Raw genomic sequence first — 18,107 nt, forward strand, 5'->3', positions numbered from 1 at the left:
AAACCACGACTTTCTGTACAATCTTAACAAAGAGCAGAAATCTCCAGCTGGTGTTTTGTTAATGCTGCGCCCTCATTCTGCGTCCCGACGTCCGAAGTCCACCCAGCCCTGGTAGTCCCGATCTGACATGCAGTCAGAGCTCATCACCTCTGTGAACAAACCATGCCTACATGAACCACACACACAACACTTCAGTGCACAGATCTGAGCGTTCTCAGAAATTTCTGCTCCGATTCTTCGAGAAACGACCAACAAAAGAACATTGAGCATACCTGAAATGGCTTGCATGATCTGTTTGGTCATCGTCTCCCGATCATCCTCAGATAGGTGTGCACGTCTCTCTGCCCGAGATGCCGGCATCAGTCTGCCAGCCGAGCCTCGTGCGTTCTCCCTCTTGGCCAGAAGCTGCTGTAGGACATTCGTCTCTTTGGCTCCTCCGGCTGCAGACGTCTCAGGTGAGGAGGCTGCATCTGATACAAGCAGCGCCACCAACAGTGCAAATACCACAAGGATGTTCCCTGACATGTCTGTGCAGAAGAAGAGAGAGCAACCTCTGTCAGAGGCACATGTAAAATGACTTGAAAGGTGATAAAAAGAAGTGACTGTACCTGTGAGGGCAGGATGAGATATGTACACACCAAAGAAGGGTGGTGCCTCTGGTGCAAATCTGTGGACTCTGTGTGCCGGAGAGCTCTTTGCTGTCACATATATAAGCAGCGCAGCCTAAAATCAAAGACTGATAACAGCGTTCGCTGCAGAACATTTGATTGATTGAGAGACGGATACTTTAGAAGGAAGTGCGTAAAGGAACCACTCAGAGAAACCCATAATTATGCTTTTCACCTACCTGGAAAGGCCTCTTTTAACACAGCAATAACAATAAAACAACTCAATGTGTTTACATAAGAAATCCAATAGTCCTTTAGAGCCTGTTATCACCAACACAAAGAAACAAATGTAACTATGGAGCCGCTTTGGAAGATTTGGCTTTAAAGACTGAAAGCCAGAAAGAATATTGCTATTTTTCAGTATATATTTTGTAGAATTCTAGCTTTTTATCCTTTCTTGAGGTTACATTTAACTGCAAACTGATCATGTGACAAATAAACTCTCTTTATCTTTATTCCTGAGGCTCAAAAGCATGAAGTAAAACAAAACTTTTTTTTATGGGTCTTCTGTGCTGTCAGTGTTGCTGTGTTTCTCCTTTTATGAAACGTTTTCTGCTTTTATTTTTGTCGTTGTGAGAAGTTTTGTTTTCTGGTAGATTTCAAGAACTGATTTACGAAATAAACACTGTAAACAACTAAATAAGTTTCAGAAAACCAGCTCATTGTGTTTTCAATCCAGTTCTGTTTAGTTTTATTTATTTATATGCATATAGCACCAAATTACAGCAAGAAACAGTCCAATTCCAGCCAATTATAATCCATTTCATTGTAATACAATCATAATCCAATCAGATCAAATTAATTAAAAAACAAATTAGTCTAAAATACACACTGATGGTTGAGTTGAGGCTGTTTTATTGGTGAAGAAGGAATACACGGCTCAACAGAGAGGACTCTCAGTCAGCCTGCAGAAAACAAACCTGGGTGTGTTCTTATTCTCTTCTATCAGTGATGAATAATAAGCAGTTCTTAGGAGTTATTGAACTATCATGTGATCAGCTGCCGTCCCGTCGTCGCTCTAAACTTTAACAGAGAAAATCTAACACTTAAAACCGGCTTTTCTTTCTTTGTAGAAACAGATGTCCTTAAATTTAAGTTAACGTTAACATTGAATCTCATGTCTGGGTGGAGGTGAACATCTGTGGTCTGTACTTTCCAGATGATATATTGTCACCCTTTCAGAAAGAACACCCCAGAATACTTTAGCGCTGTTTACATACTGTATGGATTTTTTTGTGAAGTGGTCCAGTTCCTCTGTTTCCAGTTTGCATTGACAGCCTGTGCTGTTTACCAGCCTGTAAAGCAGAAATAACTCAAACACAGCCTTAAAACCAGATATGCCTTTTTAACTCACATAAAAGAAGTCTCTAGGACTACTTTCTTAAACCTTTGTGCAGGTAAGACAGTCAGGAATATCCTGTCTCAGGGTGATGCAGGGTAATCAAGGCTGGACCGTGTTTTAAGTTCGTAGCTTTCTCTCTATTCTTATCCCCTCATCGTCTGGTTCCAGTTAAACAACATTACTTGCCCCCCCACTAACTCTAATATCATTGTTTGGTTTCTCTCCGTTTATCTGAATGAATAAAACTGATCTGAACTGAAGTCTTGATCTACCAGGCAGTAAAACCACCATCATGCAAGACATTGTGACCAGTAAGTGAATTAAAGCAGCGATGCAGCAAATTAGGAATAATTCTGCAGGTTTTAACGATGTTACAGGTGAACTTTGGTCTTATAATGCTGTGCTGGAAAGGTAATCACAACTAGAAAGCTGCAATGCGGGGACCATTTTTAAGCATCGTAGGGGGCGCTACAGAGCCAATGAGCGACTCCCAAAAATATAAAGTTTAGATTCTTTCATGTCGTCGACTGGCAGGTGGTGCAAAATTTCATGAGTTTTCGAGTACCTTTTGCAAAGAAGAAGAAAAAAGAAGAAGAATCCTTACAGATACAATAGCCGCTTTCGGACTGTAGGAACCTTTGGCAGTTCTTATAACCTTCGGATATACAGGAACTCGGGACCATCACCCTCAGTTCCTATAACCATTTTAGCTCCTTCTCCGAGGCTGGGTCTGTTCTGGGTTCTATAGGAACACATCTGACGGAGGTGTTTGGTGGTCGGTAGCTACGCCCCTTGTCATGTTGTCACGGCTGAAATGTTTACTCATACGACACGGACACAACCTGCGCGTGTTTAATAAGTTCAACTGACACTTGTCTCCTTTGTCTGCGGCGCTCTGCTCTCCTTCCTTCATGAAACGAAGAAATATCGCCTGCGCTCGATCCTTCGTCTCCTGACTCTCTCTGTGAGCTCTTCCAGCCTCGACGTTAGACCATCATGCAGACCATGAACACGGTGGCCTCCCCGCTCTCCATATTAGTTTCTTTGTGGTGTTTTTTTCTTCTCTCCTTACTTTTCGCGGGTTTTGTTTTGTTTTGTTTTGTTTTGTTTTGTTGTTGAATGTGGCGCTAAAGTAAAGCCGAATTTACAGTAGCGGTGGCGGACCGTGACGTCAAAATGACGTTTCAGGCATGGCGCTTCCCTTGAAAAGACGGCGCAGCGCGTTGTCGTGCACCAGTCGATTTTTGTAACTTGGCGGCGCCGAGAACGACGAACCGGATGGACCAATGTGAGACCAGGCTCAGTCAGGAGGTGCGTTTGTACAGGCAGCTGTACGAAACTGCAGTGAAACAGCACAGGGAGCACGTAAACTCCCAAAACTCGGGGACAGAGATTGGCAGAACTTTGGGGAAAGAGGGAGAGTTCTGTAAGAATGTGTGGAAGAAGCTACGGGACAGATACGTGAAGGCAAAGAAGAGGGTAGAGACTCAAAAAGTGGTGATGCTGGGGGCTTCAGACCATCACCTCTTTTAACTGAATTAAAAAATTAAAATTATCCGAATACTGCAGCAGTATCATTAATTACAGTATTCTTGCTCCTGACAGTGGCATTTTTTTCTTCTCGACTTTCGTGGTTGTAGAGTAGCGGTAACCTTCCCGTAGCAGCGCCACCTCTGTGATGGAGAAGATTGCGACTACTGGCGCATCGACTTTCGCCACTATATACAGCCACTTTGTCTTTGCCACGATATATCGCCGCTATATATTGCGGGCACGAAATCGTGACGTCATCAACATTGCTCGCGCTAGCAGACGCGGCAACCATGCGAGAGCCTTGAAGCCTGATTCTTACGGTAGGCGTCCACTATTCCGGCACGTCAAGCCGTATCCAACGCATTCAATTCATTTTCAATGAAATCCGGCCGATCGTTGTCGCCGTGCTCGCAAAGCATGCTGGGATTCCGGCACGGCGAGCGGCGGACCTGCGGTACGTCAAAAAGTTGGGCTCGGCCTGACTTTATGCAAATTTGCCACGGCAGACGGAGTGCGTTATCCAATGACAGTAGATCATGTGTTCTCCTGTGTCGCAGCAGCAGCAGCAGCACAATAGCAGCTCTCCTCGCTCGCAGATTCGGATCCATGGTACAATATGAAATAAAGTTCCATTGCTGACGATTTATACACATTAATTTCCCTCCAAAACTCAAATTTTTAGAGGGAGAAACTTCGGTTGGTTAAAATCACAAGTTATTGACGCTAGGCGTCCACTATTCCGGCACGTCAAGCCGTATCCAACGCATTCAATTCATTTTCAATGAAATCCGGCCGATCGTTGTCGCCGTGCTCGCAAAGCATGCTGGGATTCCGGCACGGCGAGCGGGGGACTTGCGGCACGTCAAAAAGTTGGGCTCGCTCGAAGTTTATGCAAATTTGCCACGGCAGACGGAGTGCGTTATCCAATGACTGTAGATCATGTGATCTCCTGTGTCGGCTCAGCAGCTCTCTTCGCTCGCAGATCCACAGCCATGGTGAAATACGAAATAATTTTCCATTGCTGACGATTTATACACATTAATTTCCCTCCAAAACTCAAATTTTTAGAGGGAGAAACTTCGGTTGGTTAAAATCACAAGTTATTTACTTTTACCCCGGAGCACGTATGTTCTATACAACTTCGTATACAAGCCCCTCTGTACACGCCCACTGCAGCAGCAACACGGCGAGACTAGGCATCCAATCCGGCGAGTTACGTTGACGTGCCGGAATAGTGGACGCCTAGCCTTACTTTCCCCCGGAGCCATACACGCCCCACACACCCACTGTAGTAGCAACACGGCGACAACTAGGCATCCAATCCGGCGAGTTACGTTGACGTGCCGGAATAGTGGACGCCTAGCCTTACTCGGCGCAACCTCGCTCTTACTAGCTGGTCGCAAATGGCGCAAACGGTCACGTGACCCAAAATTCCGCCACGCCCCCCGTCGCAAGCTAAAAAACTCCTCGCACGTCGCAAGGGCGCGCACACAACTTTTTTTCTGACTTCGCGCGAGCTCAACCGGAAACAGCTGACCAAGAGAAAGGAAACATGAACACTGCAGAGACCGCGGTGACCGAGAGGGTGCGCCTCTACAAACATCTGTACGACACGTCTATGAAGTTACACTGGGACAACGTTGTCCCAAAGGACAACGTTTGACAAAGTTCGTCTTGTTGCAAAGGACGAACATTCCACCTTCTCTTCTGTTTTTGCCGCAGCCGCTTAGCTCTGAGATACATATACAGTTCTACACCCAGAGTAAATTCATTCTGCATCCGCATCAGATGTGCCAGCCTCTGCTGACGTGACACCACAGGTGGCATTGTGTATGCTTTCTTCGTATGCTTTTCTTCGTCCGGTTCTTCAGCTTGTTCCCTCAACAGTGACGCCCGCTGGTCTGGAGAGAACTGCAAATGTGACGCATACTCGGCGCAAACTGCGCTTATGAGCTGAAGGAACTGTGAAGGGGCTGGCGCTTTCGATGACGTCATTAATGGTTCTCGAGCCAGAACAGTTGCGCGGTTGCGCCGAGTAAGAATCAGGCTTGACACGTCACTGTCGCAGACGGCTGCGGCGCATCAGTCCCGACCTGGTCCCGACTCGTGTGCGAATGCAGACTGAAACAGTTCCGCTGGGGAAGGACAGTTATCAGAACGAAATTCAAGGAGGACCGTTCTTAGAACAGTGTTCTTCGAACGGCTCTGTCCGAAAGGGTCCTTGCAGTTTCACTGCTCGGTCCCTAATTATCTGACATTTGCGTGACACATACCCACCAGTAAAATCTAATAAATGCCCTCATTCTGGAGGGCTAGTCTCGCTTGACTAGCTGTCCCGGTCAGTTTCACACACACACACACACACACACACACACACACACACACATACACACACACACACACACACACACACACACACACACGCACAGTTTATCAGGAAAGACTGGATCAGATAATCTTTGCTGCTTTAGTATTATTCTTAAAATTGTTCACTTGCGTCCTCTCAGCTACATCCCTTTGGGACCCAAACAGTCATATTTAATGTCCACACGAAGAAGAAAATGTCAGTTTTTGTCGAATCCACCACAATTAAAGAGAAATGTTTTGTGGTTGGCTGTTAAAACATGGTTCTACCATTTTAATTCATTATCACAACTAAAGTTATGTCAAGGTGCATCGTGTTGACATTGAAGCCTGGCATTTAAACTAAACTTAGTGACCCTTGGCATCCCTTGGACTGTGATAATATTGTAAATATACTTTAGAACTATCGCCACCAACATGAATGTAAACCGAAAAATCAATCATACTAACAAAATTTGATTCATAGTGAATTTCCTTTTGGTTCCTTATGGTCCATAACTATGGTTTTAACGTCTACTCGGAGAAGATTTTATGTTTTTTAGTAAAACTGTCGTGCCAGATGGGGCTGTGGTCGTGTACCAAGAGATCAGGAACCACCAGACCTCAACAAACAGGCATATCTGTTCTCTGTAGGTCAGATGACCAAATTTTGATACCATTTTTTATTATAATTGCCTCAAGGGAGTAATGCAAAGAAACATTTTTCTATTTCTTATTTTGAGGTGTGGAGATTAAAAGGTTCCATTTCTAATACAGTTGAAAGTGACAGCAGTGATAAAAAAAAGTGAGTGCATGACCATTCAGATACTTCCACATATGAGACAATGTATAAGTGAGCCTCTTCCTCTTAAGAACTGCTTCAAACACGAGTCAAACATGTTCAGATGAATTAACCAGGATTGGTGTCACCTGTTGGTGGGCAGAGATGGGAGCTGGGCCAGATTAACATATTCCCTATTCACTGAATAAGGAAAACGTGGAGATTCATAACTCCGCCATTATAAGCTGTATGTGTGTGTGTGTGTGTGTGTGTGTGTGTGTGTGTGAGGCAAAAACTTAAAAAACATACAATTCTAAGGAAAACATTTTGAGGAGTTTTATGGGGGATTAAAAACCCCTGGAGTGGAATTTAAGTTAGTTAGTTTTTGTGTGTCTGAGTTGGTAAAGTGCTCCTCCATGGAGGTCATCTTCATGCCGGAGCTTTAAGACTTTGTCAGTGGAGTTCCTACAAACATTAGAATTAAATTAACAATATTGTATGTTGAAATTGACCTGAGATAGATATAAATTTAAACGTGTACAGAGCAATTGGAAATCATCTTCATACTCAAGACTTTGGTTCCTTTCTTTTTCACTGTTGATTTGGCTTCATAGTTTTATGGGCAGAAACATACAACAAGAGACTCTCACTATGCCTTTTGTCAGCAGACATGACATGAAACTAACTGCCTAGCCTAACTTCATAGCTGATCAAGTTACTCTGGAATTTAATTAAGATCTGATTTATTGGTCATGCATACATATGAAATTTGTCTTCCACTTTTAACCCATCCAGGTTGGCACCTGTTGACACACACACACTCTCTGAGACAGATGCCAACCTGGAGCAGTGGGCAGCCATTCAGCACCCAGGGAGCATGGGGGTACAGTGCCTTGCTCAAGGGCACCTCAGCCATGACAAGGAGGTGGACTGACACCCCTCCAGCTATCAGTTCCACCAATCTTTTTTGAGTGGCGAGAGTATGGAATTGAACCTCCAACCTTCTGGTTATTGGACATCTGACTCTAACCACTGAGCCACGGCCGCCGGAATATAAGAACTGTAAGAGTGATGAGGAAACGCATGGCATTTATATTTGTAAAGACAACTGTTTTAGTAGAAATGTAAAAAAAGTAAATGCCTTTCTCAGTCAGAAACCTACTGATAGTGAACTGTAAGATTAAGTGTTGTCTCTCATTTTCACTGGAGGGCTGTGCTCTGCGATTTGTAGATAGGCCAATCAGATCAGGGTCTCTTATCACATGTTAGATAACTTTAAAAAAAATTGTGTAACAGTGGTGTTTTGTCTGTGTGTGTGTGTGCGTTGTTCTTTATCAGCTCACTGACATCTTTTTCACTTTCAGATGTACCTGCTTATCTAAAGCAACCTGTTCAGCAATAGACAATCGTCCTATATCATGAGGAGTAATAAGTAAAACTCCTTTCTGCTCTTTGTTTTCCTTAAAAAAGGACCAGTAATATTTATACATTTGCCATTTAACAGATGCTGCTTGACTTCAAGGAAAATAAAGTCACCTTAAAATCAAAGCTTACCACAGAGGAAGGAACAGATTTTCATTTCAACTCTGGCCCACAGACTCAGATACAGTTGTATAATTATATATTTTAAGTGAAATAGCCCTTATTTCAAAGTCCATCCACAGTGAAAATGGACAAATACTGATCAACTTGAAAGCCTATGGGCCTGTAGTGTCTTTCAAAGGTGGAAAATATTATGAATCAAAAAGAATTTCCAAAACTTAGGAGACTGTAAATGTAGAGGCAGAAGTTGCATCTTTTGTTTGGTTAAAAGACCAGAAAAGAGGAAAGATATTTATTCAATCCAGATTAAAACTTTTTCGTACTCATGTGTGAGACTCCTGCATTTTGAGTATGCAAGAAGGAAGATACTGGGTGCTGGACCACAGAAACAATACAAAATCGGATTGATCGGGACACAAGGAGCTCCCGAAAAATGTTGAATAAGCTGTCATACGTGATGTTTGGAGCACCAGGCCCTTCTTCAGACTATGGTCCTCTTCCCCAAAACATAAAGTATGAAAACAAGTCAAATCTTTTCCGGGAACTCTTTAGTGTATAGATTGATACATTTTTAGTTTAATTTAGCTCTGCTAGTGTAGGCCAATGACATATATTTAAATTAAACTTTGGATGATCAGTCTTGTTGAGGATGAACAACCTGAGCGATCTTATTTCTAAATTACCTACATTGTCAACAGCAATGAACTCTTGTGTGTTACCTTTGGGTCATCAGAAAGAAATAAATAGAATAAAGAAATTAAATAGAATCCAGAACGCTGCTGCTAGAGTTTTAACCAGGACTAAGAGATCTGAACGCATCACACCAGTTTTAAAATCTTTACACTGTCTTCCAGTCAGTCACAGAATAGATTTTAAAAGCCTGCTGATGATTTACAAATCCCAGAACAGTTTAGGCCCAAAATACATCTGTGATATGTTCAGAGAATATAAACCCAGCAGAGCTCTTAGAGCCAAGGACTCAGGTCAGCTGGTCCAGTCCAGAGTCCAGACTAAACATGGAGAAGCAGCATTTAGCTGTTATGCTGCAAACAACTGGAACAAACTGCCCGTGGAGATTAAACTTTCACCAAATGTAGACATTTTTAAATCCAGGTTAAAGACATTTCTTTTCTCATGTGTCTATGCATGAAATCTGCACGATATCTTTTAACTTATCTGGACTGTTGCTTGTTTTTAAATTCGTTTAAACTATTTTATTTGTTTCTCTTTATATTCTTTTATGTATTTTTAATGCTTCTTCCACTCCCCGCTGCAATGCTTTTATTTTATGTAAAGCACTTTGAATTGTTTTGTACATGAAATGTGCTATACAAATCATTTTTATAAAAAATTGATAAGAAAAATCAAGTGAATTTAATTATAACAGTTTAAAAGGAACGGCTGATATAACAGATGGCAAATAATTAATGTTTTGTTTCTATAAAGCTTCACAAAAAAAGCCTCAGAAACTGACAGATTGTGTGTGTGCGTGTGTTTGTGTGTGTGTGCAGGTGCGCTCTCTGGAGGCGAAAAACAGGGAGCTGCAGCTGAACATCTCAGAGTTCTGTGTGAAGAAAATTGATGTTTCCACAGACCTCAGCCGCTACTTCTCCAGCATCTCTGACCTGCGAGCAGAGGTACGGCTCGTATTTTACCCTACATGACTGGGAACCAGACGCCCATGCGTGCTGTGGGCACATGTGCAAGCATTTCACTACAAACAAATCTTGGAAGAGCAGGTTAACTGTAGCTTTCAAACATTTCTGAGGTTTTCCATCGTCAAGCTTTCAGTGATGTTTAATCTGAGTCATATTTGTGCTCCGACATTTTCCAGGTTTTGATACAAAAGCTGTGTTTGTTGGACTCATGTAACATGACAACAATAACTATTAGAAATCCAGAATTTGTTTCCAAAAATTTTCTCAAATAAAAGATCCATGAGAGGATTCTTAAAAGAACATGTAGGTTTGAACTCTTAAAATTCAGTACTGATGTCACTGAACATCCCAACAACAACATCCAAATAAAACTGAATTCCTGCTGTTCAAAAGCTGAAGAATAATGAGTAAATATTCATTAAATAAACACACACTGTTGATACAGTAATATTTATCTTTGATCAGGTTAATTCGTATAGCTTATTTGAGCTTAATCAGCTTCAACTATTCATAGCTGATCCTATTTGCTGTCTTATTAGTGACTGAGGTACAGTATCTTCTGTAATTCCTCACTTTCTTATGGCTACATGTGCACGTATTCCAGTTGGGTGCTGATCTGTTTCATTATAGTTTACAGCTGAGACACCTACACACAAAACAATCAACAAAGGTGCTTTTTTTATTGACTAAATAGAAATATGATTGTATAATATAAATGCATTGAGTTTAGACTTGTTGAATGATTCATTCTTGTTGGGTGTTGAATGAACATGATAAAAACTTTGGAAGAAATTTTCAAACAGTCATACTGCTATATTTAAATATCAAAGTAACAGGAGAGAAGTCTGTGAACCTTAAAACTATGTGCTTCTGACTTGTTTTGAAGTATGCTGACATTTCTTGGCCTGAGACCGTCCTTGAGCTCCTTGGGGCTGAGATACTGAAGTCCAACGCTTTCGTTTCCAGTCCTGCACCACACAGTTTTACTTTTTGATCACTGGATGTTTTTGTGAGATTTTGATGGCGTCTTTGTGGCCTCTTAAACATAACAAAACATGTATGTATATGGCTCACACAGAGATTTGTTTTATGGCAGTGGTGTTACATCCCTCAGCTGTAGGGGGAGCCAAAGAGCAAAACATTAGCCAGTGTTGCTTTAAGCAGTTCTGCTTTTATTAGATGATATGTTTGGGTTGGATCAACATTAATTACAAGATCGATGAAACTTATCAACTACGTCTGGGACTCACTTTAAGTGGATGGCTCAAACTAATTTTATGTCAGTTGTAATACTGACATTCATTCACGTAACATTGACAAAATACTTGTTCATACAACAAGATTCAATTTGATTTTAGTGGAGATTATGTTGATGTTAAAAGAAAGCCAACTGATTGTGCGGAAATTTGTTGATTTTTTTTCTTGCTAATTCAACATATCTTTGGATGTATTCTCTAACATTTTCACCCCTTGTTTTCCAGCCCAACTCAGTTTCATTCTGTACATTTTGTGCAGCGGTCATACAGACTGTATTGGGTTCATGACGGCGGTAATATTGTGTCTAACCCTGTATGTTGACAGTTTTATTTCTTCATTTCTTCATTGCCAACAGCTGTTAAAGGAACACAAATCAATGGCCTGTGGAAAGTATCAGATAAATGTTTTATTTTCTTTCCATTTAGATTGCAAGAAGATTTTCAGACAATGAAAGAGTCCCCCTGCAGATCGACAATAACAAAATGGCAGCAGATGAATTCAAAATGAGGTAAGTTGATGTTTCTGTGTCACTTCATGTTGTTCTTTATATCCACTGTGCAATTAAATCATCTTGATATCCAGTAATAGAAGGAAGTACACCTTTCTTCAAAAGTATTTGCAAAATTAGATATATAAAACCTCAGATGAATAATGAACCATGACATATTACACAGCTCTCTTAAGGTCCCACCACAGCATTTCAGTCAGGTTGAGGTCTGGACTTTGGACCATTGCAACACCTTGATTCTTTTCTTTTTAAACATTCTGTTGTAGATCTGCTGCTGTGTTTGGGATTATTGTCCTGTTGATGAGCCAGTTTCAGCCAAGCTTTAGCTGTCAGACAGATGGCCTCACATTTGTCTCTAGAATAATGTGGCATACAGAGGAGTTCATGGTGGACTCAATGACTGCAAGGTGTCCAGGTCCTGTGGCTGCAGAACAAGCCCAAATCATCAGTCATTGTGTTAAAACACATGTGAATGCTGCAGACCAGCTGAGCAGGATCAATATAGCAACAACGCATCATCTGTCGGGTAAAACTGTCTCACAGCGATCTAATCCTAAAAATCACTGAATCAACTTACAAGCAGTGACAGTCGGCTTTTTATAGACTGCTTCTGAATTTTGGTTTAGTTTTAGTTAAATTTATAATGACAGCTTGTTATGTGTGGTGTTGTTTTTCATTTGATATTATATTTACATATTTTTAAGACATGGTAAGGAGAAGATGATTTTCAATTCATTATGGTATGCAAAACTTTGATGGAGGGAATTGATGGAAAGAGTGCTTTCTTCTTCAGATGACGCATACAAATAGTAGAAGTATTAATTTAAGGATGTAATTTAACTCACAGCCACCAGGTGTCACTTTTAACTTTCCCTCTGAACACAGGGTCCTGGCACAACTTGAGATTGAGTAATCTTATTTTCCTCAAGTGGAAACAGATTGTTGCTGCACAAGAGACCTTTGGTGGTATGATTACTTTAGTTTACTCAGAAAATAAGCAATCATCTGGTCATAGCATAAAATCAAGGTACGTGATAAGATGCCATTTACAAAAAATGAGTTGGTAAAATGGAAACATTGGATTTAATGAGCACAGAAGCAAGAAGAGAAAAACTTTTCAAGTGAATATACATGTATCATACATAGTTTCTTTATGCTATGAAAAAGTGAAAATGTGGTTCCCTGGAGAAGCTGGAACCATTAAAGACAAGAGACCTCCAAAAATCTGTGTTTAATTTGCTGTAGGTAAATGTGACTCAGTATTTAACTCGGACTTCCTTTCACTGCTTTTGTGCTTTTTTTCTTTAACACACTGAGTGTGTTTGTCATCGGTGCTATGAAATGTTAATCCTCCTTGAACACACATCCACCCTGTTTCAACTGTGCAGGAGAGCAATATCATGTTTGGGCAGCAAGGACGGGAGTTTTTCACCTTCTACAGTTTTTGTTACTCTGCATGACAAACACACACACACACACACACACACACACACACACACACACACACACACACACACACACAGAAAATAACATGTACACAACATATATTAAGAAAATGTCACATTTTCTTTCCAGGTGCCAGGCTAACTTGAGCATATTTGTGCGTTTGCAGTTCTTTGTGAAAGTTGGATTACCAGAGAAAGCAGAGTGGGTAATTTTACCTCTGGTTTGTCTGCACATCATGAGGAAGTGAGTATTTTCCTTCAGCTGACTACAGTTATCTGTATTATTACCACAGTATGAACAATTAATGCTTTCATTGTGAGCACATGGGCTCTTCATCAGATTATGCTACTTTATATTTCATTAATGGAAGATAAAGTGAATACATCTCCCAGTTCTTGCATACTATCTCAGCAGTAAATTTCCAGACCTCTCAGAGAATCAAGGCATTGCATGGATGTTTTCTCCTTCTAAAAGGTGTGGTCGATACCTTCGGGGCATTGCATCAGAGTAGCAGAATGGGCATGCAGCAGCACACACAAAGACACCAGCGCTGTCCAGTGACACCTGATTCAGCAGTGAGTCATCTTGACTCTCACTGCCTCAACAAGCAATAGAAAGGGAGCTAGGTTGGCTCATACATGATTGATCCACACCCACGCAAAAGCACCCCAGGTTATTTGTCATGAAAGAGCACATTTTAACATAATATTCCTGTTGTAACAAGCCATACAAGCTGTGATAACAGCAGTTTCTGTCACCAGGGCACTTCATACTCTGACTTAAATGGTCCTTTTACATTCCCATTCAGATGAAAAGTGTGTGACACAGTAAATACTGTATGTTAAATAAATTTACGACTGTGGTTCTGGCTAAACAACACGCCTCACACTTGTGTGACAAAGTAGTCCTTTGTACGGACCAAAGATCAATGAGAGTCAACAGTGATGTTTGAGGTTACTTATTATGCTCAATATTCCAATGAATAAAAAAAGCAATAAAATTCAACTGAGGTCGACTCCATTCATACTCCACACATGAGAACCACAGCCACACCTTGCTTTATCATCACACATGCCAGCACCATTCATCATTCATTTCACATGAAAGAACAACAGTATCTTTACTACCAAGATGAGAAAATGTGTGCGCTACTTGTTGCCTTAAAAACTGTTCACAAGGTGTGTAACACAAGAAAATCAGAACGTGAATGCAAAGTGGATGGATTCAAACATTTGCAAAGGAATTAGCTTTTATTTGCAGATATGCTAATGTTCTTTTCACTTGCAGCTTCTTCTTTCACAATCAGTACACAAACACTTTCTTATCTGTCAACTAGTGTGCAGCTCCACAGAGCCGCAGGGAATAACACACCCCGCTCAGTGACAGGGCAAATCCACAACAGCCAGACTTCTGGTCACACACCTCAATCAGACTTTCATGTGATTTCCTATTGTGGGTTTTGTTTCCCACAAAGGAATCCATTTCATCTCTTATGCATGCACAAACAGGTGAAAAGTAAGTTCTCTACATTCCAAGAAACATGTCCAAGCCGCAGATATTTGAAAATTTAATCCTGTTTGTGCCTTTGTGCCCATGACAACAACAAAGTAAGATACAATCAGCCAAGGATGCAATCATGGTATGGTATTTTTTGTTCTGTGGGAGTAGTTTGAAATTGTTGTGTTCTTACTTTTAGCAGAAAGTCACCTCATTTAAAATGAATTAGTGACATTTTTGACTATTTTTCCAAGCAAATTCCTTCAGTTGAATCATGTTTCGGGTCTTTTTTTGTGTGTACTTCATGTTTTGTAGCTCCCCACAATATTTCAATGGCATTCAAGTTATGTATTTGACTTGATCCTTCCAAAACCCTCCATTTCTTGGTTGATTTGATTGTGTGCTGAAGACACTTATCTTGTTTAAAAGTCCATCAGCTACAACTCTCACACAGATGGCCTCACATTATCCTCAAATGCACTTTGACATGACACTGAATATGTTGATAGATTTGTAAGCTTTCCAGGCCGGGAGGCAGCAAAACAAGTCCAGGCCAAAAGATTTCCACTGATACGCTTCATAGTTAAGGCCAAATAACTTTGATTTGTCTGTGTAGAGCACATTATGCTCAGTTAACCACATACACACGTCTTACCACACAATATATACAGGTGATAAAATGTGCATTTATGTGCAATTTGTTACAACAGGCCCAGATTTTACATGCTGAACCTAGAATTAAATCTTTTATGTTCTCAGACATTCATTTAACTTCAAATGTTCTGCTATCGTGCTGAGTTTGCTGACAGTCAATTCTAGACAAACAGCAGTCATTTGAGTTCCACACCTGCAGATGATTTTCAGTGAAAAACTTATAGATAATTAATTTAATTATACGTTTTTTTTTTAAATCCCTTACCAGACTCACAGGCATTCACAGCTTTTTTCCTCTTTTTTCTGCTTTAGAGAGCAGTTCAGATCTTGGCATTATGACACAAGAGCTCCCACAACATCTAACTTTACAATAGAGGGCTGCTTCATGATGGTGGTGCTTTTCTATTGGGTGCACAGTGGGGAGGACACTCATAGACCATCTTTGAACCACAGCTTTCACACAATGAACAGATAACAGTGTCACACTGTTTGCATATACACTGATTTCTGAGTTTAAATGATGGAGCATAAAACCACTCTTTTATGTTTTAGAAAGGTACAGACAGTAGAATAATAATCTCATCATTTTAGTACAACCAAACACATGCTGAATTACCAGCTAGTTAAACAGCTTGTTCTAAAGCTAATTGCTGTGAAATGTGACAAAAAAACAACGAATAGTAACTAAATCATATGCTTGACTTAATGCATTTTGCCAGTCTGTTCAGAAAAGGGATTATTCACAATTATTGTGTTTCAGTTCTATTAAAGTGAATGCAAAACACTTTATTCATACCAGAGGGGGCAATTTGCATGGAACTGTACACATTAACACATGATTTAGTGCAATAAGACAGAGTGAGCTGCAATAAACAAATGACAGTAAACAAAATGATTTATTTAATAAAAAATATGACATAATGCATAATATTAGGATGCATATTAACATGAGTACATGGATATTGATAGACAGCAGCAGTTGTGATGTCAAGTTGTATCATTGCAGTGTCCAGATTACTGTATGGGTGTACTCTATGGGGAAAATTGTATTGTACAGATTTCTTATCGTTTCATTAATTTGCACGATAAAAATCTGATAAGGTTTAGTTTAATCTTATGCACATCATATTCTTCATCTTTCCATATCTTTTTTCTTTAATGTGCAGAGCAGATAGAGACTTCTGATGTTACTGTTGCCTTTACTGCCTGGAGGAAAATAGCTCTGTGATGACTTAAGTCATTTCTGGCAACCATTGTTTCGTCTGTTTCAGTGTCTTCAAACGGTCCTATTTTTACTTTCCTACATACCTATTCTATTCTCACGGTTGCAATGGTATATTTTATTTAGCAAGTTGGTGTTAGTCTTTAAGTTCTTTGGAGATGTGAGTTAGTCTCACAGCTTGTCACCCAGCGTAACACTAAGCGTTACAAGTTCTACTTACATTTGTCTCACTGAACTGTGTTTCACACAGTGTTTTAGTGATCTATCTCATGTTAACGTGTCTCTGACAGTATATTTGTCTCTACTAGAAGTGCAAAGGATACTCGTTTCGGAAGCAAGTCAGGGCACGATGAAGTGCAACTTAGCTGAACAGATGTGTGAAAGATTGTCGTGTTGATGTGAAGTGAAATCTGAAACGAGTCAGCATTGTGGACATAATCTGCGGCTGAATAGCATACGCTTATGATGAGTTTGTAACCTCAAAATGATAAGCAGCAGCAAAAATGAGCATCTGGTTTGCATTCGCCTAAATTGTACACATGCACACTCTGCCACAGCCATTTGACTGTTTGAGGTAATAAAAAAAACTAACCAAAAGCAAATGGCCAGAGATACAACACATGCTTTGTTGCTACACTTGCCACTTTTAGCACAACGAATCCAGAGCTGGATGGAAATGTCTAAATCCCTCGATTTTTAGAAAATCAAAGCTACCTTTCCACCAGTTTGATGCTAAACAGTTGATTAAAGTCCCTCAAGGCATTGTAAAACTACTTTGTGATGGAAAGAAGCAAACAGGCAAGAGCTTGTTCTTTTTTGGGCATGACTGATGTGCCAGAGCACAATTCCAAGACCATTACATGCAGTCAAGTCCGTGGTGAGCTTTCAAGTTGTTCTATGCCCAGTCTTGAATGAGGATAAGACTCGTCACAAACTGCTGTAAATCCCCTCTCAAACTTGCAACCCTGCAAGCTATTACACAACAAAAAGAGAGATGAGTTCAAGATGTTTATAATAGTGGAACAAAATAGCACCAACATACATGTAAAAGCTGATTTATATAGAAAGCTTTGCTGAGGAAAAAAAAGGGGTGTGGAAATGTGTTTGTTGGATGAGGTCCAGGTGAAAGCGATCAATACTGACTCATTGTATGCACAACAGGGTGGGTAGCACGGCATGGTTGTCTTGCAGAAGAATTATGCATTAGAGCTGGGGAAGTTGCACCATCTGACAGAACCCTGACATGCAAACGTCAGTGTGAACGTTAACCTGACAGATTTGAGTGAATAATGAGGTTACGGGTGGGGCTATTACTGTTTACTGAATATTTTGCAGAAACAAAAGAAAAGGATTCACAAAGAAGCTCTGTCTTTATTCACATTTTTTAGAGCATGGGAATAAAGGTTTCATAATCTAATAGAGCCGTCTTGTCTTTCATGAGGTGTCAGTGAAGTGTTGTGTGTTGGTTTCAGGGTTTGACTTGAATTCAGGAAAACTTACAAAGAATAAAGTTTCTTGTTTTAATGTTTGCACAGAAAGAATCGGGAGGATATGTGTGAGAGGTGGGGCGTGTCACTTTGCTCAGGCTCGTCCCATCAGGCCCAGATGGCTCCACCCACACTAAGAGGCATCAGTGGTGTGCAGGATAAAAAGGGG

At 40.6% G+C, this 18,107-nt stretch overlaps 1 protein-coding gene across 1 annotated transcript; it reads right to left on the reverse strand.

The window, feature by feature from the left end:
* Window positions 1-72: 72 nt before the first annotated feature.
* Window positions 73-525, reverse strand: LOC142379128 (cholecystokinin). Its single transcript, XM_075464265.1, has 2 exons — window positions 273-525; window positions 73-149 (listed from the first exon to the last, which is right to left on the reverse strand). Exons 1-2 carry the CDS (start codon window positions 523-525, stop codon window positions 73-75), a joined length of 330 nt encoding a protein of 109 aa, XP_075320380.1.
* Window positions 526-18,107: the final 17,582 nt, after the last annotated feature.

Source organism: Odontesthes bonariensis, chromosome 4, assembly GCF_027942865.1.
Source record: "Odontesthes bonariensis isolate fOdoBon6 chromosome 4, fOdoBon6.hap1, whole genome shotgun sequence".
NCBI classification, from domain to species: domain Eukaryota; kingdom Metazoa; phylum Chordata; class Actinopteri; order Atheriniformes; family Atherinopsidae; genus Odontesthes; species Odontesthes bonariensis.

Coding starts and splice junctions, on each gene's coding strand:
- LOC142379128 (XM_075464265.1), bottom strand. CDS start 525: ATGTCAGGGAACATCCTTGTGGTATTTGCACTGTTGGTGGCGCTGCTT. Junction 150..272: donor GATCATGCAAGCCATTTCAG/GTATGCTCAATG, acceptor GTTTGTTCACAG/AGGTGATGAGCTCTGACTGC.